This window comes from Drosophila navojoa, chromosome 2 (assembly GCF_054131105.1).
Source record: "Drosophila navojoa isolate 15081-1374.11 chromosome 2, UAZ_NAV_1.0, whole genome shotgun sequence".
Lineage (NCBI taxonomy): Eukaryota > Metazoa > Arthropoda > Insecta > Diptera > Drosophilidae > Drosophila > Drosophila navojoa.
In genome coordinates this window covers 22,078,943-22,102,756 of record NC_142890.1, presented here as the reverse complement: position 1 = coordinate 22,102,756, position 23,814 = coordinate 22,078,943, and the positions used below count along the sequence as shown (strand labels likewise).

General features: G+C 40.6%; 7 protein-coding genes across 11 annotated transcripts; 3 read left to right on the top strand and 4 right to left on the bottom strand.

Annotated features, from left to right (window-relative positions):
• The first annotated feature begins 195 nt into the window (after positions 1-195).
• On the top strand, positions 196-2,505 carry LOC108659237 (uncharacterized). Its single transcript, XM_018112072.3, has 6 exons — positions 196-565; positions 628-885; positions 944-1,084; positions 1,154-1,293; positions 1,370-1,500; positions 1,562-2,505. The coding sequence occupies exons 1-6, from the start codon at positions 314-316 to the stop codon at positions 2,026-2,028; spliced, it is 1,389 nt and encodes a 462-aa protein (XP_017967561.1). The 5' UTR covers positions 196-313; the 3' UTR covers positions 2,029-2,505.
• Positions 2,506-4,572: 2,067 nt separating this feature from the next.
• LOC108659241 (GTP-binding protein Di-Ras2) lies at positions 4,573-8,724 on the bottom strand. Its single transcript, XM_018112077.3, has 4 exons — positions 8,561-8,724; positions 7,065-7,365; positions 6,806-6,991; positions 4,573-6,744 (listed from the first exon to the last, which is right to left on the bottom strand). The coding sequence occupies exons 2-4, from the start codon at positions 7,233-7,235 to the stop codon at positions 6,388-6,390; spliced, it is 714 nt and encodes a 237-aa protein (XP_017967566.1). The 5' UTR covers positions 7,236-7,365; positions 8,561-8,724; the 3' UTR covers positions 4,573-6,387.
• Positions 8,725-9,024: 300 nt separating this feature from the next.
• On the top strand, positions 9,025-9,639 carry MtnA (Metallothionein A). The gene is made up of 2 exons (XM_018112086.3): positions 9,025-9,234; positions 9,330-9,639. The coding sequence occupies exons 1-2, from the start codon at positions 9,213-9,215 to the stop codon at positions 9,428-9,430; spliced, it is 123 nt and encodes a 40-aa protein (XP_017967575.1). The 5' UTR covers positions 9,025-9,212; the 3' UTR covers positions 9,431-9,639.
• A 1,342-nt stretch (positions 9,640-10,981) lies between these two features.
• LOC108659239 (uncharacterized) lies at positions 10,982-14,555 on the bottom strand. 4 transcript variants are annotated; one of them, XM_089256699.1, is made up of 4 exons: positions 13,751-14,555; positions 11,840-12,355; positions 11,586-11,780; positions 10,982-11,519 (listed from the first exon to the last, which is right to left on the bottom strand). In XM_089256699.1, exons 1-4 carry the CDS (start codon positions 14,121-14,123, stop codon positions 11,302-11,304), a joined length of 1,302 nt encoding a protein of 433 aa, XP_089112825.1. In that variant the 5' UTR covers positions 14,124-14,555; the 3' UTR covers positions 10,982-11,301. The 4 variants fall into 4 exon arrangements, with proteins under 4 accessions (XP_089112825.1, XP_030238906.1, XP_089112823.1 ...); XM_030383046.2 differs by having other exon boundaries at positions 13,760-14,555; XM_089256697.1 differs by having other exon boundaries at positions 10,982-11,780.
• A 133-nt stretch (positions 14,556-14,688) lies between these two features.
• On the bottom strand, positions 14,689-15,864 carry RpS29 (ribosomal protein S29). Its single transcript, XM_018112085.3, has 3 exons — positions 15,625-15,864; positions 15,087-15,186; positions 14,689-15,019 (listed from the first exon to the last, which is right to left on the bottom strand). The coding sequence occupies exons 1-3, from the start codon at positions 15,684-15,686 to the stop codon at positions 15,011-15,013; spliced, it is 171 nt and encodes a 56-aa protein (XP_017967574.1). The 5' UTR covers positions 15,687-15,864; the 3' UTR covers positions 14,689-15,010.
• A 113-nt stretch (positions 15,865-15,977) lies between these two features.
• Positions 15,978-18,596, bottom strand: topi (matotopetli). The gene is made up of 3 exons (XM_018112066.3): positions 17,120-18,596; positions 16,778-17,049; positions 15,978-16,718 (listed from the first exon to the last, which is right to left on the bottom strand). Exons 1-3 carry the CDS (start codon positions 18,493-18,495, stop codon positions 15,982-15,984), a joined length of 2,385 nt encoding a protein of 794 aa, XP_017967555.1. The 5' UTR covers positions 18,496-18,596; the 3' UTR covers positions 15,978-15,981.
• Positions 18,597-20,820: 2,224 nt separating this feature from the next.
• Positions 20,821-23,770, top strand: Whamy (WHAMM and JMY related). 2 transcript variants are annotated; one of them, XM_030383047.2, is made up of 5 exons: positions 20,822-21,092; positions 21,446-21,709; positions 21,844-22,290; positions 22,354-23,277; positions 23,339-23,770. In XM_030383047.2, exons 2-5 carry the CDS (start codon positions 21,467-21,469, stop codon positions 23,507-23,509), a joined length of 1,785 nt encoding a protein of 594 aa, XP_030238907.1. In that variant the 5' UTR covers positions 20,822-21,092; positions 21,446-21,466; the 3' UTR covers positions 23,510-23,770. The 2 variants fall into 2 exon arrangements, with proteins under 2 accessions (XP_089121861.1, XP_030238907.1); XM_089265735.1 differs by lacking the exon at positions 21,446-21,709 and having other exon boundaries at positions 20,821-21,092.
• Positions 23,771-23,814: the final 44 nt, after the last annotated feature.

Sequence of the window (23,814 nt, the reverse complement as noted above, 5' to 3'; positions counted from 1 at the left end):
AAGCTATGTATGCAGCTTTTTGTCAATTAATTGAGAATTATTTATTATTGGTAAAAAAGATTACGTTAAATATTAAAGTTTCATCAACAATTTAATACTAAACGGAAATTATTGCTGCCCATGAACTACTGTGCAACGGAAGTTCAGGTAGCGAAAATATTTGTCTCGCTCACTGGCCAGCATACTGGCCTACAGCTCAGCTGGCACTTTTTAACACTAGCATCAACCGCGCAATCGTGATCATGTTTACCGCTTGGCAATTTAGTTGAAGTTATATTTAATTTTATAGTTTTGCAATAATAAAAAGAATATAATGCAGTCAAATGCAATAGTCAGTTTTATATTGCTTCTGTTCCACAATGTGTGCTGTTACCAGGATAGCTGGGTTGAGCCACATGCGTGGGCGGAACTGACAACAACGCAATTCAATACACCAGGTGAAGATGCCTGCCAATGCCAAGCTTTGCCGCCTGAAGGGAAATCACTGGCAACAATAGAAGATCAGCTAGCGCTAATGTATTTTAAAAAGTTTGTTAACACTCTGTTTAACCGAAAGAAGCTAATGGTAAGTAGGCGGCGTAATCATTGTCAATGGTGTTCTAATGACGTCATGTCAATCATTTTTAGCATGGCAAAACGTCAAACGTTTTCAAGCGATCGCTTCTGTTTACATTACAAGCGTCACAAGTTGTTGAACTTGAGACGGTCGAAGATGTGCGTGATCTTGATATTTTACTTAACAAAATACTGGATGAGGCAAACGACGTTCCTTTGTCGTCGGATCAGGCTGATGACGACTATTTCTATACGCACAAGGAAATGGGAGTGATTGCGCTTATTACGGATATTTTCAAGGACCTTCAAAAACTACTTCAAATATCCGAAGTATGACTGTCTACTATTAAATACATATTAGCACATATATTCAAGTACATTTTACCAGGTGCGTTTCATGTTAACTGTTCTGTTGATCATCGCTACCGGATGGATTGTGCATAAACGATTCAGATATTCTGCAATAGCCATTGTTATAGGCGGAATATTCCTTTACGGCTACTTCGTTACCTATTTAGAGTGCAATAGGGTATGTAGTATAAATTACAACCGCGTCGTTTGGTACATTCCTATATATATTTTTTTCTAATCCATTTAGAAACTAGAGGTTGATGCTGTCATTGAAGTAATTGACAGTCATCAAGAGTCCATGGACAATGAAAACACAAACTGGTTTTCAGGCATATATGGCTCTTTATTTAGAGAGTCTAAAGAAAAAGAACAGAGACAAAAAATTTTGTTAGTACTACTCATTAGCTGTTTGCTTAAAAACTTATTTAGCAACTATATATTTTTGTTGTCATGTATGTTACAGAAAGTCTAGCAAATTACGTATGCCTTACTGTCGACCAGATCATGTGTTCATTATGTATGCGAGTGAAATTTTTCTCAAACAGATCGAAATGATCTTGGAAAAAACCACTCACACTATTTCGAGCTTAAATTGTAAGTTTTTAAACCTTAAAAATATTATGTCATTTTTTATAATTATGTTCCTTGCCCGCAGCGGAATTATCATTTCCATTCAACTTAATAGCTCCATTCGCCCTTGTAGCTCTGATTGGGTACATAATTAAAATGATCTTCAAGTACGTTATAAGTCCAAAGATGTGGATCGGAGTTTTTCATGGAAAATCTACGAAAACCTCTTCACAATCTCAAGTCACTGCAAACGAAATGGTTGAAGACCGTATATCGGGCGAAAACCTTAAAATGTTATTAAATGTGATAGGAACGACAAACATAGCACAGAGCCAAACAAAACAAAAACAACTGCCGGTGTCGGGTGTACAAGAGTTGATGGAACCACTTGAAGCTCCACCACCGCAGACGCCGGAGAATACCCAATCTGATAGCAGACAAAGCTCAGAGCCTAGTCCCAATATTAGCAATGCCTCAGAAGACATCGCTGATGAAGCTGGCTTCACCGTTGTAGATGATAACTCGGATGGTGATCATAGTAATACCTTTTAGTTTTTTTTAGCATTTTTATGAAATGCTGTATTATATGTAATGTTTGTAGTCATAGTTTTTCTTTTACCAACAAATTGGCATACGTTTTAACCCAATTATGCTACCAAATGATATTTATCATAGCTAAATTATTTTGCGTGTAACTATGTATTTTTTGCACGAATAGAATTATAAGTTAAACCTTAAAATAAGTTTAAAAAGTGTCAAAAATACGCCTAAAATATACATCATTACGTTAATATTATGTTATTATGTTAAATGCCTAAATTAAGTGGTATTGTTAAAATTTTCAAAATCCCTTTAGCACTGGGTTTTTTTTTACTGCGAATCAAATAGTTTAAAATACAACTTATATTTTGTGTGAATAATAATTATTTGTATATTCATAAAAAAAAAATTGTAATTAATTTTGTGTAAATATATTCATAAATTGTATTTTAAATTACAAGCTACGTATTAATGTTGTATTTTATATAAATATCATTCTTTTTATACTATGCAAAAAATGATCAATTTTATTATTGAATTATTAATGTAACAAAGAAAAAGACAAAATTATTGACGCTGCTCCGTATGATTCATATTGTGTGTGAGGCCGTCGATTTTCCGTAGTCGTCGGCTCATGTGGACCTTTATTTGTATCAGCCGCAGAATGTGCATGCTCCCACTGTAAATATTATCAAGGATTAACTGCAGCGACTTAAAATACCTAAAAGTGAATTGTTTTGACAATGTTTGCAAGCGAAATGTTAGTCAAAGAAATCATTTTGAATCCATATGCGAGCTTATTTAGTAAGTAGCTAAAAGTTTTTAATAGGCTTGTGCAAATATTTATTTCTCATTTGTTTTTCCCCACAGTTGCACTGCCATTTTCATTTAACTTGATTGCTGCAATAGCGCTCATCATCTTGATCGAGCTGAGAGAAGTGAAAAAAATGTGTGAGCTCCTACAGCTCGGACAGTAAAAAATATGTTTATTAGTATTCGAATTAGCTAGTATTTTCTTTAAATATTTCCTCAAAGTGTTTCCTATAATAATTTCCTTTAAGTATTTTCTGTAAGAATTTCTTCTATGTGTTTCCTCCAGGTCTTTACCAAGCTTTTAATGACAGCTGAACGATCATTGACTTTTTGCACACACTTCACTTCACTTTACTGCACTGTACGAGTGACCCCCACGAGGCCTGGGCGACTGAAGAAATGCTGCACGAGCTGCCCTTTATATAGAGCGACGCTCACTTACACTCTGGGTTGCGCTCAAATGCTGATCACGACGTCCGGCTCGTTGCAGGCGAACTTTGGGTGACCAATGGGAGCGCTCTCTGCTGCTGCGAACTTTCTAGCTTCTCTTTACTTAGGTATAAAAACGAAATGAATATGGCAGCATACATATAGACAACTTACATGTGGTTTTTCTTCTCCTTTGCTCGCTTGCAGACAGCCAGAGAGAGGAACATACACATACATACATATGTATATGTATGTGTGCTATTGGTAACGGTTTTTTACTATGTTTGTGGTTTAACTTTTAACGGAATTCGGTTAGACAACAATATTTTGTCATAGTTAAATTATTCTTTATTTAAATTATTCTGCGTGTAATTATTTCATGCTTGCACGATAATTATTTTTATTTTAATTAAATCTCCAACAATAAGATTTCATTAGGTGACATTATTAGGCCGCCCAAGGGTGGCTATTACATGTTAATATTAGGCTAGCGGCCAAATTGTTCATATGTTTATATACCAATAATGCCAATTGCTGAATTTTCATTTATATTTACATCTTATTAGTGTTGAGTGCGTATGTGTGTGTGAGAGTGTGTATGTGTGTGTGTGTGTGTGTGTGTGTGTGTGTGTGTGTGTGTGTGCCTGCTGCATATTGGAAATGTAAGCAATAATCAAATATTCATCATGAATAAACTAGTTCAATATACAACTTATTGTTGTGTGTATAATAATTTTATATATCTATAATAAAATTATATATGTCTATATAATTTATATATATATATATATATATATATATATTCATAAAAAAAATTATAATTAATTCGGTGTAAATATATTCATTCGTTGTATTTTAAATTATACTTTTGAATTACATATAAGTACATATCGATGCTGAATTACATTTAAATAACATTCGCTTAATTTTATTATGCAACAAAGTATCCATGTTCTGATTTGTTTTATTTATTTATTTATTACAGTGTATTCGACTACTCGGCACGCCCTATCCAGTTTCGCTATCCAGAGCCCAACAAACCTAACTAAACCTAGGGAAACTAAGCGGAAAACCTAAAGCACGCAGGATAATGCTAATCGTACATAAGATTCAACGAAGGCTATCATTAGAATTATACATATGTATACATATATAATAAATACCTATGTATGCATTGGTTTGCGGTGGCGAACTGAGAGAATTTATCTAATTGATTTCTGAAATCTTATACGCAAATTGGTCCGCTATCAAAATCTTGGTTAATAATTTCACTAGACAAATTCAACAATATTTAGTAAATAAGTATGTACTATGTTATATATTTGTTTTTTTTTTTTATATATATATTTTCTTGTGTCTATGATTGGTTGTTCGAATAACTCCTCATCCACTATGCACCTATGTAAATCATATCTAAACAACGAGCAAGTGGCATTGTGCATAAGAAATGAGCTAAGTCATAATTAATATAATTACTTCGTCCTTCCTCCTCCATCCTCCTTTCTCTATCATATTTGCCCCTAATTTGGCATGACAGTAATTAAAATTAATTACTTTTAATTAGCTGAATGGGTTATACGTAATATAAATTGGAAAATACTAATTAATGCCTTCCCCTCTCGTAATATCAATCAACAGTAAAAACGACGCGAAACTATCATATTTAACCATTAACCTGCTAATAGACTTTAAATCCTAAGCCAAACCAACTATTATAATAATTAAGCAAATACCACAATTTGTAAACTGTGCTCGTTTTTAGAAAACAGGCAACTCATATACCATTTCGCAACACATTTACTTCGATGTAAACGGGGATCGTAATCCCCATCTCTAGCACTAACTCTACAATTTCTGAATGAGCGGCAAAAATTGTGCTTATTGCCTAACCTGACGATTATCCGATCCCGGACTGCAATCGGGCCGTCGGGCAGGGCCTAATCTTCGACTATATCTAAGTTGTTTTTGCATTGTTAATAAACTTCAGCAAATAATTGTAAATGAATACACATTTCATCCATTCGTCTGTCCTTAAATCATTATGTCTGCCTAGAATCTATAAGTACCATAAGTGAAAAACAATTAAAAGGAGGAAACTAACACACACGATTCGTATGCATACTTTCTCAGGATCATCAAGTGGGGACGATGTGAATAGAGTGTGTGAGTATTATTTATACATTATAAGTGAAGTTAGTTATAGGTAATTATTCCATTTGTTTAACTTCTTCGTTTTTGGTTTTGGTGGTAAATAGTAGTTATACAGCAATTGATTGATAGTCAGATAAGCGCGTCTGTAGCAATCGAATGGGATGAATCCACTCGATTCGAGTGCCACAAATGCTCCAGAATTGTCACTATACATATATAGTATTTCCGTCGACCGTTTTATTCGGTTCTTCTTCATGATCTGTTGTGAAAATGATGATCTGTTATGATGTGATGAGATAGATAGCCCTGCTAATTGGCTTATCATCTTTGCTAGTAAGTAGATAAAATTGTATGTCTTTTAAGTAGGTACTTTGGCTTTTCCTTTGGGATACACATATGTATGCATATATGTGCTTATATATATATATATATGTAGCATTATGATATATGTATAATGTACACATCTATTGTGTAGGTGCGAGTATGTCATGTCCTGTTAGGTATGTAGTATGCTTATGTATTTGATATGTATGCCGTTACGTTGCAGATGCCGTTTTCCGAATGCAAATGAAAATTTTAGACTTTATGACTTGTGTATGTGTGCGTGCGAGTGGGTGTCAGTATGCGGGCGGTTCAGTGATTGCCTTCTACATTCTGATAGAGACCAGAGAAGGTTAAAATCTATGTATGCAAAATATACTCGTAATGATGTCTTATAGTTTTCGTTTTGGTTTTCTTCATTCCATCTAAAATTAATAATATATTTCCCATCTATGCAGGCTACGTTCTGACAACATCAGTCCCAATGTGTGATATATATATATAGTATATATGTATATGCATATGTTTAATCATTGTTCGTGTGCATTTGTGTGTGTATTTCTATGTGTGTTGGTGTCTGTGAGGGATGAGTTCTCAAATCCTGCCACTGTCCCAATGCGAGTATTTGTCTGTCACGAATTTAGCTTGCCAAACTGGTTACATAACGCCGCACTTCTCCTTCACGCCGGCGCCACTGGCTCCGGCACTGGCACTGGCGCTGGCCTCTCCGTTCTCCGGTATGGCTCCGTTCGTCTCCTTGCATTTCTTTTCCTTTTTCTGTTTCTTTTGCTTCTTTGTGTCCAGCTGCAGCGAGACGGTGCGCGTCTTCTCCATGTTGAGCAGCTCCTGGAACAGCTCGGTGACATTATGATTGGTTTTGGCCGATGTCTCCATGAAGGATATGCCCCAGGTGGTCGCCTGCGCCTGCCCCTCCATTTGCGACACTTCGCGCAGCTCGGTGCTCTCATCGCACTTATTGCCCACCAACATGACGGGAATGGAGTTGACATCGCCCTGAAAATCACACGAGCTATTATCCTACTTCTCAATCCATCTATCTCTGTCAGAGGCTTACCTTCAGCTCTTTGATGAGCTCCCAGATGGGTCGCAGCTCCTCTAGACTCTGCTTCGAGCACACGGAGTAGACCAAAATGAATGCGTGGCCCTTGGAAATGGACAACCGCTGCATAGCCGGAAACTGATGTGATCCTGTCGTATCCGTAATTTGTAATGTGCAAATATTCTTATTGCAGCTAATGACCTGCAATCGCCAAGAATTGAAATCCAGCTTAAGTAAAGTGTTTATATTGTGGCTGAATGCAATGGTTACCCACCTGCCTGTAGGTGTCCTCTATGGTGGGTATGTAGCTCTCGCGAAAGGTGCCCTTGATGAAACGCAGCACCAGAGAGCTCTTGCCAACGCCACCAGCTCCAAAGACCACCACACGGTAGTCGTTGCTCTGCTCCGGCGCTGCGCGCGTCACCTGATTCTTTTGCTCTGTCATCCTGACAGTGTTGTGGGTCGGACCTCTACGGTTGTTTAGTGTTTGTCAAGAGTTGGAGGCTCGCTGTGTTGCTAGGTTTGTCGACCACTACGTCTCTGCTTTACTTGAACGCCATACTCTGGTTCTGGTTCTGCAACGATTAAGAGCAGCAAATCAATTGGTCAGTTGAGCGGCTCGCTCGGGTTGCGTCTGCATTTATTTTTTGGTTGCCCCTCTCCGCCTCCTGCTCCACATTAAAATTATGTATAGAATTTATGCGTGAGAGTGCGGCTAATTTTATCCATGTGCCAGTCGCGTTTATGTTAAGGTAGGCTATTGATTTTTTCTCTCGGTATAAATACAATTTGTTAAAATTAACGCAACGACAGAGAGATCTGTGCGGCGTTAACCTTTTGCCAGCTAGTGCCAACGTCATTCGCAATATCATCATCATGATTATCGCCATCATCATCGTTATTGTTATTATGATTACATACTATTATTTCAGCGTGGGCGGCTTGGGCATGAGAGGAGCGGGTGATATTGTGATTGTGATTGTGATTGGGCTCAGGTATCAGGTCGACCGCATTATGGGCAGCTTGGCACTCGTACACACACGCACGCACACTTATACGCCCACACACAAACATACGCTCATAGTTTAGTGTATAAATAGAAGCTTTGAAGTGCAGGCGATTACAACAACATCAGGAATAACAAAAACAGTTAAATGCGTGGGTGAGCAAAATAATCGCTTACAGAGCCTTCCTCTGCATATACATATACACACACACACACACGCACACTCTGCCAGCCTGTGTGGGTGTTTTTCTGTACGTATGTATGTATGTATTTTTGTTATTTGCTCTGGTGACCACAAACTTTAAATTGTTCACTTCCGCACACACAGAGTGTCCTGTGTTGCCACCTTAGTTGGCAGCGCTTTGGTTATTGTCCTCTCACTGTTTTGCTCTTTTGTTTTCTTTCTCACGCCCTAACATACACGCACACTCGCAATCATACAGACACGCACACACCCGCTCACACACACAGGAACGCACAAATATTTTGTTAGCCGTTGATTTTTAGTTATTTTATTTTGACTTGGATTTATTGATTTTATGTGTGTTGCATTTTCACCTTTAGCACACGCACACGCACAAACGGACACAAACAAACAAACACACGCACACACCAACACTCACACGCACACATACACACGCCCACACACACACATCGAACAAATATTAATAAAAATGAGAATACAGCAAATTGTCGCCTGCCTCTTCGCGCTTGCTGGCGTGTCTGTCAGCAAGGATAACTTGAATAAAATGCGTATTATTTACATTCAGTTCTTGCATTGCGTTGCACTTAAATTCGTTGCTAAAATGTCGCGCGACTTTTGCCTGCTAGCTGCTGTTGCAGCCGCACTCAGAAATCGGAAATACACTGACTCTTCGCGCATTCGCAGGGCACAGCGACACGGTCACAGCCGAAGCCGATGATGAATGGACAGGCAGACAGATAGACAGGAGGGTTCCCACATTTGGAATGTGTACGGTGTGCGCTATGCGGTGCACGATAAGAGTCACAGTACCGCCCATTATCCACCACATGAGTTTTCTCACATAGAAACGCGTGCGCAGTGCCAACGCAGTCCACTGAACTTAACGGGCAACGGTTAGAAACCAAATAAAAGCTTTAGTCGAGACACAAACAACGCCAGTTAAGCTAAAGCTTTCAAACGGAAAACATTAGTTGCACACGGCTCGAACATGTTCAGCCGGCCGGCCGGTCGGCGTGTGCAAAACTGGAATTAAAGCGCCCGGCAGCCGTGTGGAAAGCCTCGTTTCGAAAGTGTATAAAATCGGGTAGCATCCGTGGATTGGGCATCAGTTGTGTTCTGCAGCAAAGTGAAAGTGACTCATCAGTCAAGTGAAAAACTAAATATTACTTCTTGTGTTTTCAAGTGACAGTCTTAAAAAAAATCCATTCAATATGCCTTGCCCATGCGGAAGCGGTAAGTCAGCCAAAGGATATCAAATAAATAAAAGCAAAGAAATGCCGATCAACACTTTAACTTAATATTATTATTATTTATTTATGTATTATTAGGTTGCAAATGCGCCTCTCAGACCAACAAGGGTTCCTGCAACTGTGGCAGTGACTGCAAATGCGGCGGAGAGAACAAAAGCAAGTGCGGCTGCTCCAAGTGAACTCGTCAGCAATAGTACACACCAATACTTACATACATACATACATACATTCATTAAGTTATAATTAGATTCGATCTTTTACTGCTCTTTCGAAGACAACTACATACAAACCTACAAACATACATACATAAATATGTACATACATGTGAAGAAAAGCTCATTCAGCAACACAAATTGAATAATGTGCAATAAACCAAATTGAAATTAAAGTTTTTACTGCGTCGTTTCCACTAAATGTCAATTGTTGTGCAATCATTCAATTGTTTTTCTAGTAGGGGCGAGTTTTTCGTTTTCCTTTCGTATTTATTTCGCCACTTAGTGGGAAATTCGAAACGCGCCTGCTGGCGTTGCAGTTGCTTAAAGAATAACTGTAGTTTAAACACACACTTATACATACGTAGGTATATACATATGTATGTATGTATCAATATAATTATGTATATGAGTATAAATGTGCAGATGTTTTATAGAGTATATTGTTATAACAGCTGCAAAATTCAATGAATATGAAAAATAAAAAACATATTTAACTCAGGCTTCAATAAATATAATTAATTGAATTGAATTTTCAAGAATATTCTGGTTAATTTTCCATGCTTACTACTCAAAGATTTTTCTCGAAATATCTTAATTTGTAAAGAAATATACCCAATATACCCAATTGAAAGTCTAACTTGATTCTTTTCTTTGTCTAGAAAATTCTGGTTCAATTTCCATTTATAAAATATGAAGATTTTTCTCGAAATAATTGTATGTAAGTACATACATATGTACATATGTATGTATGTATGTACATTTAAGCACCTGTACTCAGGCAGTCTCAACTGAAGCGAATTCAATTTGAATGCGATTCAGCTTGAATTTTTCGCTCGGCACCAAAAACTTTCCGTGTTCAGAGCTAAAATCCAATTAAGCATTTGCAAAGCGAATGCAAACTTTAAACTTCATTTCTTAATCGAGGCATTTAAATAAACATGTGCACACACTCAGTTTCATGTAGATGACAGATTTTTTTTATTATTGTCCGAGTTAATACGAGCATTTGTCATACAATATTTCGAGTGGCTACATTGTGCCAAGGTAAGAACGAAACCTTCGCTGATTCTATTGAAGCAATCTTATAATTGCTTCTGTATGCCACAGGCCAAGAGGTAACCAGACACCGTTTAACCTTTCGTAAATAAAAAAAAATAAAAATAAAAACTTTCAACATCAACTTTGGCTCAGCCACTCTACTGTCAATTGCTGAGACTTATTTTGACCATAAAAAGAGGGAGAAAAAAAAACAAAAGAAATGAAATGGAGAAAAAACTCAAAGTGGAAGCGTTGATAAATCAACTTTATTATCTAAGACCAAAAGTACAGTTTAAGTAGGTCTCACTGTTTGAGCAACCCTATCTACGTACTCTTGTACACATAAAACTTATCAGTTGAAGAAGAACAATAATGATTTCGAAATCAAGTAAATAAAAGTACATATCTACAGGTAGATTGGATCGTTTACACGTAAAAACGACGAAATTCGAAAATAAAAATACACGATACTGAATTATAAAACATGCGTGTGTCTTTACGTTTTATTGAAAATAATTTATATAAAAACAGTTTGCATAAATTTGTATTCAATATACAAATAATCAATTCAAGCGAAATACTAATTTAATGCTATCAACAAGCTTGAACAGCTCTACAATAAATCCTCGTATAAACGAGATTTCAATATGAATACATGTGTGTGAGTGATTCTGTGTGTGTGTGTGTGTGTGTGTGTGTGTGTGTGTGTGTGTGTGTGTTTGTATACATGTATGTATGTATATACATGAGTGCAGATCAATGTGCATATGTGTGTGTCTGTGTTAACTGAATTGCAGCTACTTGATAACAATATTCTGTGTCAAGCGCTTCACAAAGTCCACGTTCAGGAAATTAGCCATCAGTGTGAGCACCGACTTCTTGGGCGGACGACAGTGCCGCAAGCCCGCCTCCTGGCAGCACACATTGGGAAAGCAGTCGAGCGTGGAGGTGCAAGCCTTTGGATGCAGATCAAAAATCGTTGGCGGCGGTGCCGTGCACTCCAAGTATTCCGTAACTGTGAAAATGGAAAATTTAGTTATCAACCATAAGCTGGAAGACTTATATATGAAAATGCACTTACGATAATCAAATGAACGCTTTACTGGCACCGGCACAGTCTCCAGTTCCGGCTGAGATGTGCGACAGTAGCGCCGGCGACCATCGGGACAGCAGACACGCGGCCAGCAGTCCATGTCCGTGTGACACTCCTGCACATCCCACCAGAGCTCAGCCAGCGGACGAGTCGGACATCGACGTGGTATCAGGCCCAGTATGGCTGCAGCAGGAATTTCGTTAAATGCATACAATATGGCTGCTAGTGCGCCGTAAACTTACGTGCGTGTGCCGTCTCCTCGAGTGGCTTGGCAATGCCCGCGACGCAGCTGCTGGAGCCAAAGATGTCGCAGCAGATCTCATCCCGCTGCCAGACCAAACAGTCCTTGTCTGACTTGCAGATTTTCGGAAACAGCTGGAAGCGCACCTCGTTCTCGCGCGGACAATTGAAGCGCTGTCGCAGATCAGCGGCAGCCCGTTTATCCTTCTCCTTATCGCTAGCTTCGGCGGCTGTGGTTGGGAAGTTCAGCGTTGGCAATGCTATGCGAAAAGGTCCCTCAGTGGTGGTTGTTGTTGCTATTGTGGTATTCAGCTTTCGCCTTGGCTTCGGCGTAGTCTTCAATGGCTTGCGATAAGCGGACTTCTCCTCCTTCGCGCCGGCTGCTGCTGAGTGCGTAAACTTCTTGGGTGGATGGGGCTGCTTGGTGGGCGCACTAACTGGCACAATGCTCTGCTGGCCAAAGCTCCAAAATCTGGGATTGAAGAAATTGAATCCATTCGCCAAAGTTGGACGGGGCGCTGAACGAATGATAAATGGATTAGTCAACAATGGTCATTACTAGTTCTGCTCCAAATAACAAGCATTGCAATACAACCAAAGCGCAGTTCCCGTCACCCAGTTAACCCACTCGTAAAACAGGTGCTTTTGTTAATGCTATTGAAAGTGAATCTTTGTACGCCTGCAGGCACCATATTGCCGTTGGCGCTGGAGCGCAAAGCAACACACAGTCCGCTCTCCCCTGATACACACTGTACTCTGTTACCAATTACAAATGCCCATTCACTGTATGAACGCTTCTTACTGGCCTAGTTTTCCAAAGACTGGAATGATTATCACACGGTATTCAGTGGAGGGACTAAACATCATTGTTAACTAAACAATTAGAATATCATTTGTTTTCCTAGGCGACGATGTAATTAAAGGCATTTAGTATTACTTAGAGTTAATGTGAACGGCTTAACTTGTATTTGTAAACCTTTTTCGTAGTTAGCTTTTACATAATTCTAATAGCTTTTACTGGTTTTTGTTTGCGTGAAAACGATGTCACCCAATATAAATAGCTAAAAGTGGCAAATTTACAATATGTGAATATTTATCATTAACAATTTTATATTAGCATAAAAGCAGGGACTTGTTGAATTTTGGGTCTGTGTCTATCTCTCTCTTTTAAAGCTAATCTCATGTTTTATTACTTTACGTATAAATTGCTATGCCAAAAATAACGCCTCAAGAAATATGCTTTAAAGACTGTGGGAGACAAAAAACGTGTTTTAATTGTAATTGAAATTGCAACAATAGACCATAGAGAATAATCGAGTGACCCAATTTGATCTGTTAACTCCGTAAGTGTCATCTCTAGACTTCAATGCCGAATGAAATACACAACAAAAAAAAAAAAAACCGAAAATTCGTTTATCATAAAACGCGCTAATTAAGGCCCAAGTTCAAGGCTCCTCTATTCAAATCTGCGCGGCTTTCGTTTGCAGACATTCGATGGCAATAATCAATATCTTTGATAAGTGTATTTCATTCAGTACCTTTGCTAAAATGCAAGTCAATACTTAAAGCCTTCAATGAGTACGAGCAGCAGCATTAAGCATTACAGTCGCATACGGCGCGTCCCGCTCATCAAGGTCGTTCACGACTACTAAAAAAGCCAACAATTTGAATTTGAAAGCTGAGCGCTACAGCGACTGCTCCAGTTATCAGCCGCATAATTATCGAATGCGGTTGGTTGTTTTCTTTTCGTAGTCAGACAGCTTCTCAGACGGCCTGTTGGCTGCTGCTGTTAGTTGTCTTTACCAATCTTATAAACCGAAAGCTAGGTCAGTGCCAGCGGCAAGACTTGCTTGCCTTTGCAGCGGTCATATGGACATAGGCTAAAGTCCATTTAATGCAGGTCCGGTCTAAACTGAACTCACTTGTTGTAGTTGTTGTTGTCGTTGTTGTTGTTGTTGTAAATGTTGTGGTAGGCCTGCGCCGCATAACCACCTGGGTGCGCCTGCGCTTAGGCTGTGCTCTGACCGTGCTGTCTCTGCTGTCCAGCGTCATCTGTGTAGCATCCAGCGGCAGCTTGTATTGTGCAACAGTACGATATTTGGGGCCGCGGGAACCGCTAGCACGGCTACTGCCTTGGTTAAAAGCCTCCGCATCAGCTCGTGTCGCTGTTGCATTTTTGCGATGCCTTGTCGCTGCCTCTGCTGTTGTTGCATCATTGATCGTGGCCACAACGCAAAAGCTGCTCAGAAGTGGCAGCAAAAGCAACAGATACACAGGCAATTGCATTTCTCATTTAATTAAAACGTAACCAGGTCAACGAGTTTTATTCACATCTATGGAAATTGATTTTTATCGACTACTTATTTCTTTTATTTTTCGCTCAAATATTAAGCGCCGCGTACATGGCATTTACTTGGTACTATTCACACTTAAAACCTTATGCTTCGAGTTGGTAATGCACTCGCGACGCGTTGTTGTGAGTTCAAATGGTCGAAACAAACTCAGCGGGCGAATGTGCAAAATTTTAAGTTTCAGCAGATAAACAACAAACCAAAGCGCCAGCAGCAACAGCAACAGCTGAGGCCCGAGCTGCGTAGGCAGCTAAGAGAGCGTCAATTCGCTCTTTTAGCCAGCGAGCCACTAAACAAACTGGTTTCTGTTGCTTATTTTCCTCCAAGTGCTGATGCTATTCAACACAAGTGCAGCTTGAATGCAGCCCACTGGACACCACTAACCCAATATTATAGAAATGAGGAAGTAACTCAAGAAAACAGACATTGCAGTCGTTCAATTGCTTCCGGCATTTCCACTGAAATGGACATACAATAAGGATCCAGAGGTAAACAAAATATTTTACGTGACTTGTTATATATTTAATCAAAGGGAGATTTAAACAAAGAACCTTCTCAGAAGGTAACAACTGTCATGTTAGGGACTTTTGGAATTGCAGACGACGTTTGCGATTGACTTGAGATTATACTCTATTTATGTTGTCCGTGCTTTCTTAAAATCAGATGCCTTCGGTTTCATTTAAATCTCCAGATGATTACTGTTTTGTTGCTGTTTTTGCTGTTGTTGCCAGCATATTAATAGACGTAGTCCCTCGAAAGCGACTACTAAAATTAATATGCTTAAAGATTGACGTATTAAACGCCAAAGAATGAAGAGGAAATTTAATCCAGCTGAAAAATAATAGAAGAAGAATAAGCATATGGAACATAAGTGGAAATATTTTCACTATTAACTTACCTTCTTGAAGCCAATGTCATTGGCGTACTCCCTGAAGCATTGACGACAAATGTTCAGGCCGTATTTGCGGATCAGACCATGTCGGTTTGAGCAGGCACGGCTAAAATATCAAATAAAGCACACATTAACTGTTTGTTTGGCTATTAATTCGCAGTAACTACTGTTAAACAATCGTATTAAGCTGCACAGCTGTCGCTGCAATTGGCCGCGCCATTCCAATAGAAAATGACAAGAGCCAGCTACAACATTTGCTTTGGCCACCCTTCATTAAGGAAATTGTTGAAGAAGTTCTCGCATATTTCCGTACTCAACCGGGGGCAAACTGATATTTAAGCAAACAATTTCAATATCAAGTACAAGCACATACACATACACAAACAAATACACGGGCGGTATGCGCCATGCGAAACTAAGGCGTGCTTAACCTCAAAGACACAAAGCAAATCTACTATGCAACAAAATACGGGTTTAAGTAATAGACATACATGCAAATTACACAGAAATTGATGCAAAATTTTACTAGCTGCATTTTACTTACCAGCAACGGGAGCCTTGGCCGTATTTACGAGGATGCGAGTACCAGAGAGTAGCGAAACCCATGTTGGCGTATACGATGGAAAAATCGAAAAGAAAGAGGACGGCAAAAATGGCTACTAGAAACTTGAACTGTCAAACGCACGCGTTGCCACCTATTGCAATGTTTAGTCGCGATAGTTAACACTGATAAGTATTGTAATATTGCCAGATGTGGTACTGGCCGCAAATCAACTTTAAATTTAAATGCCATCTGTTTTAAAGGCGTGCGGCTGTGTTTTATTTGCAATACATTAAAAAAAAATTATACGTATACATTATATTTACAGGTAAGTTAAACTAAAAGAAACATATACATATGTTAGAAATAAAACGGTTGCGAAGTATTATTTTCTACCACCACAACTTTCACATTTTCGTTGTTTTCTAACTGGAAAGTCGGTTTCTCTGTTTGTTCTCTTCGGTTCTGGTCTACGAGCGACATATGCTCTTGCTCCTCATTATTAGAAAGCATTGGCATACTTTGCACATACTCGGAGCCATCACCATAATCGGCGGGATCCAATTCAACCATCTCAAACTGTTGCTCATGCGCCATTGGCGACGTCGGCGAATGCATAACCGTGTCGGCTACCGAATCGACCACATATTCAAGTCCGCTCTCCTGCATTTGCTTCGCTTTCAATGCGGCTGCCGTCTCTAATTCGAACTTTTGCATCTGCATCATTAGCCGTGCATTTGCGTCCAAGTGCGAGTGCCGTGCCCGTACATGCTTATCCCGGTCGCCACGCTGTCGGAATGTCTTGGTGCAGAAGGGGCAATCGTAGGGTTTTTCGCCGGTGTGAATACGCTGATGGTTCTTTAGTGCATCAGCACGATAAAAACGCTTGCCGCACTCCTCGCACTCGTACCGCCGCTCGCCCCGATGGATGAGGCGATGCTGATAGAAAACGGAGCCGGTGAGGAAGCGCTTGCCGCACACCAGGCAGTGATACGGCCGCTCGCCAGTATGGCATTTGCGTATGTGATCATTAAGATCTGGACGTATGGTGAATTTGCGGCCACAGTTCTCCTCCTGGCACACAAAGGGCTTCACACCTGGATAATTGAACAACGTTAGCTACATGTAAGTAGCTGGCAACTGCATTGCCACTCACCTTGGTGGAAACGCAGATGCTGCCACAAATGGCTGGACTGCGTATAGGATTTGCCACAAATGTCGCACAGATATTGGCGCAAACGGCCCATCGTGGCTGCACTCCCACTGTTGCGCAGCTCCTTTTCGCGCTTCTTCTTATTCAGATGCTTCTCCTCGTAGTGTGGCTGAATCTCGTGCGCGTACTCAAAATTTGTGGTGCAGAACTCGCATGGCAGCACCAGACGCTTGCCGCTCTCGCTGAGCCGAGGAAAGTAGTGATAACAGCTATAGCTGCACGGAAGGCAGAGGATGCGATGCAGATGCAATTGCTGATTGTGGCCAGACTTTAAAGCACACTTACCGATGCTCCTGGAGCAGCTCCACGTTGGCAAACTTGAGTTCGCACACGTTGCACACAAAGAAGCGATTCGGCTGCGCCTGCAGCTGCTTGAGCCCTTCGCGCATATAGACGCAGTCTGTCTGATAATGGACGCTGGCCTCTTTGGCGGTGGTCATTCGCAAATCACAAGCGGTGCACTCGAAACGACGCTCCGGCACATGCGTGGCCGAGTGCGCCAGCAGGAAGGACACATCCGCAAAGATGAAGTCGCAGAACTCGCACTGCAACACATTGCCGAGAACGAGAGTGGTGAAATATTCATCCCCGCTCTTGAGCGACATCCTTCCCAGCTCGGCGGTCAGAGAGAGCAGATTTTCGCCCTCCAGCATGAGCTCCTTGAGTTCTTTCTTCAGAACAGCCTCATCCTCAACCACAGGCTCGACCTCAGCTACATTCGTGGGCAACTGATGCACAAAGATGTGCTCCAGCGCCAGCTTGACGTCGTAGAAGATGCGGCCACAGTGGTCGCATTTGAGCACCACCAGCAGTCCCAGCGCGGAGGGAGCCACATTTTGTTGCTGGATGCTTGACTGTGTGGGGATCAAGTCAAGCGCATGCTTCTCCATGTGGCGAACCAAGCCGGAGGTGTGCACAAATTTCCGCTCGCAGATGCTGCACTCGTTGGGGCCCTTCGTGTTGGCCTTTTTGGACATGGAGCTGTCGAAGCCAGTCTCTAGATCGTACTTGAGCTCGTCTTTCATATAGCGACGAATGCGCACCTGGTTCTCAACGATGATGCGCTCACTGGGCGCCTTTATGGGCGGCGTGGATGGCTTCTTCTCCTGCACTGCTGCCGTTCGAATTGTTGGCTTCTGCTCCGAGTCGTACTCACAGTTGTGATTCTGAAATGAGACCGTGTCAAAGAGGCCATTGCAATTGGAGCACTTGATGAAACGAAAAACTGTTGACTGCGGCCCTGGGGGGCGTGGCTGCGACACCAATGCCTGCAGCGGCTTTTGGGCCACAGCCTCAGCTGGAGCGGCAGCATTCTCCGCAACTGTCTTCTTGCTGTTCACTCCCGACAGGAACTCGCGCAGCTTTTCTTGTTCGGCCTCGGGATCAAAGTCCACCTTGCCATCGGCCTTTTGCAGGATCTGCTTCAATGCCGGATCAGCCAGAGTGCGTTCTACAGCCTCGTCCGTGGGTATCGGAATACTCGGCTGCATCTCCAAAAACTTGGCCAACTCCTCGTGGCTAACAACGCCATCTGTCTCATTGGTGACCAACACAGTGGCGCCTGGCTGCAGTTCATCGCTGTTCACAACCAGATCTCCATCGAGCTCAAATTCAGCCATTAAGAACTCACCATCCCCGTACAAAACTAAATTCGGATCCATTTTCTGATTTGTTTGTACTATTTGTTATTTTGAAGCCTTAAATTTAATGAATTGCGATGCTTTTCGTCAACGTCTCTTATTGTAAATGAAGTTTTCAGCAGAGTACTCTGCCCCTCATTAATAAATTTGTCGGTGAAAGTTGAAAAAAGGGTTGCTATGCTCAGCAAGGTTTCAGTTTGATTGACAGCACGAGCTGTAGCTTACGTTAAGAATTTGAAAATGTGTCAACAAATATGTCCAATGAAAATCTTGAACGTAAAGTAAAGTAAATAATATGATGATCAAAATTGCTAAATTTTGAACTCTCAAAATAATGTAAAATCAAGAAAGATATAGTCGAGACTGCTCTAAGCCCTTCGAGTGACTGATATGCCAATAATTCTTGGCTTATTTTCTGCTTACACAAGAAACAGCACATACATAAATATGTACATATATGCACACATACACGTTCTCAAGCTTTAGGCTGTAATCAGTCAACAGTCTTTATAAAACAGAAGAAGCTGCTGGCTTTGCCATCTAATAATTATAAATATTAGAGTACATAAACTATTTAGCATATCAAACATTTATATTGTTTATGTAAACCGATTTAACTAAGCGTTTGATTTTTATATATACATATATCTTTGTCTGTATATCTGTCTCGCAGTCTATCTCTCAGACTCTCAAAAGATCATGTAAATTGTCTCTATGTATGCAGCAGTATACATTTCATATTTATACCTAAGTAAAACGAATCTCGAAAGCTGGCAGCAGCAGAGAGTGTTCCCATTGGTCCCTTAAGGTCGATAGCAGCCGCAGAGAGTGTTCCTATTGGTCGCTGCATCGAGCCCTACCTAACGTCGGGCTCAACAGTTGAGCGCAACTCGGTGTGTAAGTGAGAGTAGCCCTATATAAAGGGCAGCACTTGCAGCATTTCTTCAGTCGCCCAGGCCTGGTGGGGGTCACTCGTACAGTGCAGTAAAGTGAAGAGAAGTGTGTGCACATATTCAATGATTGTTCAGCTTAGAGGAATTCCTTAGACGAAATACTCACACATAGAAGAAATTCTTAAAGGAAATACTTGGAGGAAAAACTTAGAAGAAATACTTACCAAAGCGCTTTCTGCCTGTTCATACATTTAACAAAACTATTATACCCATTCTTTTGCATACATTTTAATAAGAACAAAATGCATTTTTGCCCTTGAAGGGACTCAGAGTATATATACATACATATATTATGTACATATATTATGTATAATTAATAAATAGAAGAAAAAAATTATACTGTAAATTATATTGTAAATTATATTATATATTATATTATAAATTATATTATAAATTATATTATTATATATTATAAATTATATTATTATATATTATAAATTATATTATTATATATTATTATATTATTATTATTATATTATTATTATTATTATATTATTATTATTATAATTACAATTATTACAAAATCATATCATATGTTACTCATCATAAAAATAAATAGCATTAAGAAGTTTAGGAATAACGAAAACCACATGGAACACGATCAATTTATTTATTTATTTATTTATTGTAACTAAGAATTAATTCTAAATAACAATTTTTTGTTAACCCAGAGCTACAAAGGCCTTCAGGCGATAAATAAACAGAAAGTTCCCATTGGAAAAGTAAATAAACGAATTTCGCTCTAGATGTATACCAAAATCTTTTTAATAATTATGACATAGTTAACGGGCTTTTTTCATGAATCAGTTTGTCTATGTTAAATTCCAAACATAATTTTCTTATCTTCCGGATATTTCCGTCAATAACTGACTGATAATATTAAAGTGAATGTTTATATTTAGATATTTTTAATAGCAATAATTTCTAATTTTAGATATTTAAAATTCAAATTTGTATTAATATTTTTTTTTTTTGCTTTTGTTTACATTTTTTTTTTTTTAAATTAAAAGTTTTTAATGATGTTGCAACTATTATTCTTTATTATTTTAGTTTTTTACTGGTTTGCCTGGTTTTACCCATGGCTGGTACTTATGTACATATGTACATACTTTTCCATAGATGATATAAGAATTTTAGTTTTCACTTTTGTTTCAGAATATCAATGTACAACGAACACTGAACAACTTGCGCAGTTAGTCATTTTATAGGCACGATTAACTTCATACTATACTAAATGATATACTACGCAAACTTATCTAATTCCAGATATCGATGTATGTATATGTTTAAGATACTAATATAAATTGATAGAAATGTATATATGTACATATATATAAATGTTCTATGTATATGTGTTTATACATATGTATGTGTATATACATATTCATTGTTTATGTTTTCTTTTAGGCTCAAGCTGTCGATGCCAAACAGCGCTCCAGGTGAAGGCGATTACTGGGTGGCAGTTATCAGTGTCTGCCTTTCCAGATAACAAGCCTCGCAAAATGAGTAAATGAGTATATGCGATGACATACCACCTCCGTTAATCAGTGCGATACCTTAGTTTGGGCCGGACGGCACGGTAAACACCTACGGAATTTAGTTCTATACGCCAATTGGTCGGTCGACAGCAGCAAGGGTCCGCCTGTCTTACAAGATTCCATTACGGTAAATGAATGCGAATTAATATGTAATGTGTACATATATAGAGCAGAGATGGCGCCCGTGTCAGTGGGCCGTCTTGGATGCGTGTCTTTGTCTTTGCTTTGCCTGAGTCTTTGGCTCTATGATTCACCAGCAAAGCAACGGCAAAAATCCGTGATTTGATAACAAAAAAAAAAAAAAAAAAAACTAAATAAAACGAGCTGCGCGAACATTTCTTATCGGCGAATTGCTAGAAGATAATGCGCCACCGTGGATACGGATACGTATGGGTGCCTGGCCTAGCCCAGCGGTTGGCAGTCGTAGCTCTTTAATAGCAGCGCCATTAATGCAGTGCCCGTACACGTATCGCTTTTCAGGCTGTTCAGGGTGCTAAAGGCATGGATGTGGGTACGGCGATGTACGCCTACATCTCCGAGCCGGTGGAGTTTAGGCAGCTGGAGGGCGAACCCATCGATTTTCGCAAGACGTTCGATGTGCGAGGTCTCGGCACCGATGAGATGCTACAATTGTATATGCGCAAGGCCCACCTATCCGACGAGGTTGAGCAGATGCCGGCGATGCAGCGGCGCGCCTATGTCTATGACATAGTTCGAAGCCATAAAGGCCCCGGTTACTGGGTGGTAATTGCCAATGGAAAAGAGATGGCAGTGGAAATCACCATGCTAGTCATCCTCATGATCATTATCAGTGTCACTATCATCATCATTACCATTATCATTGTTAAATAGCAGGTCGTTTTCTCTTCTTCTTACAGCCGCCCTGCATGCAGGTGAGCAGCAACGTCTTCGACCAGCCTCCGCCAGCCGTTCTACCACCGCCCGCAATCAGAGCATCACCAGGCAGCGAACGCCGCTTGTTTGGAGACGGTGCCAGCCTAAGCATGAGCAAATCATCCTCGTCCAATAGCTTAGGCAGCTTCACAGGCGCCTCAGGCGCCGTTCCAGGCCCCAGCTTTGCCACCAGCGTCGTGGTCAGCAACAAGGGCTCCAAGTATGAGATAAGCGGGCCCGTCGGCTTCCAGCATGTCTCCGGAGACGTAACTCGAGATCGCACGCGAAATGCCTTCGATTTGAATGCGGGTGCAAATGACAACGTGCTAAAGAAGTACATGATGGAGCGCGGCATTACCGAGGAGGATGTGGCCGGCATCCGGCGGCAGGACCTGATTAAAAATATTGTGCACTCTAATTTCACATGGATGGTATGGACATCACTCAAATTATATTACATATTATACAAGTGCCAATCTAACTCCCTATTACAGCCCAAGAAACAGCAAACGCAAAGGCAGGAGACAAAGATGCCAAAGCTTCTGTATGCCACCATATCCACAGACAATGAAATTGCAACACGTCCACCTCCACCGCCAGCACCACCTGCACCAGCAACGGTTAAGCAGGCTCCTTCGTCCTCTTCCTATTCCAACTATGCAACGCTCACATCTCGGTTTAGGGATATATCTGATATGGACTTGGCTTCAGCGCAGCCGAACCAAAGCAGGCAACAGGATGTGGGCACAGTTGTACCTGTTCAGTTACAGTCAACGCAGCCGAACAGACCCAAAATACCTCCTCCGCCCTCGGCAGTGACTGCGGCCAATACTCACATCTATCCATCAGCTATAGAAGTCCGTCCCACACCTAAACCCAAGCTGCAGAACGAAACGTATGCCACGATTGCGCCTCAAACGCAACGAAAGGTGGCCACAATACGAGTGGCTCCCCCGGCGCCACCAAAACCAACGATTGTGCCCAATGGGAACAGCACTCCAGTGGAGTTTTCACCGACTAAGCAGCCGCCTCCAGTCCCTATTAAGGCCACACCTGTGCAGCCCAGTTGGAGCAGACCTCCAATGGAGTATGCACCGGTCAAACAGCCAACTCCACCGCCCATTAAGGAAACTCCAGTGCAAGTTCCAATGCCTCCTGTGCAAGTGTCCCAAAAGCAAAAGAACTCAGCACAAGCAAATGCACCACCGCCTCCACCACCACCACCACCTCCGGCATCAGGAGCACCGCCACCACCACCGCCTCCACCTTCATTAGCAGTGGGTGGACCAATGCCACAACCACCACCGCCAGCGCTTGGAGCCGCCCAACCGTTGACCATTAAAAAGGCAGGGGCAGCTGCCCCAGCTGGTGATCGTGATGCTTTCTTAGAAAGCATACGACAAGGCGTATCACTAAAGGTGCGTCATTATCCACTTCATTAATGTTTTAACAAATTTTAGAATGATTTCAATTTTACAGAAAGTCAATCAGAAAGCAGCTACAATAAGTGGCGTTAAGCCGCGTGCTGAAAAGAAGCCAGCTACAACCGACTTCTTGAGTGAGCTCAAATTGGGTATTACTCTGAGACGCGTGAAAAATCCCGCAGATAATCCTTATTCAGCGGCAAATACGGAGGAGTCACAAGCGTAAAAATTACGCGCGTAACTTTTGAAATTAATGGGGCAACGCTTGACTTTGTGGGCAAGTTGACCACCTCAGTGAAATTAATTCGTATTTCTTAAAGTCTGGCCACCCTAACAACGTAATTTTAAAGTTACTTATTTTAAATATTGTACATTTTAACAATTAACATTATCTTCCTTATGTCACTATCTAGTTACGAAGCGTTATCGATATTTTCGTTAATTGCGCAGTGATTTTATATTAATTAAAACTTTTCTAATACTTAAAGTTGCTTTTCAGGCACTTAGATAACCCTATCCAATTTCAAATGT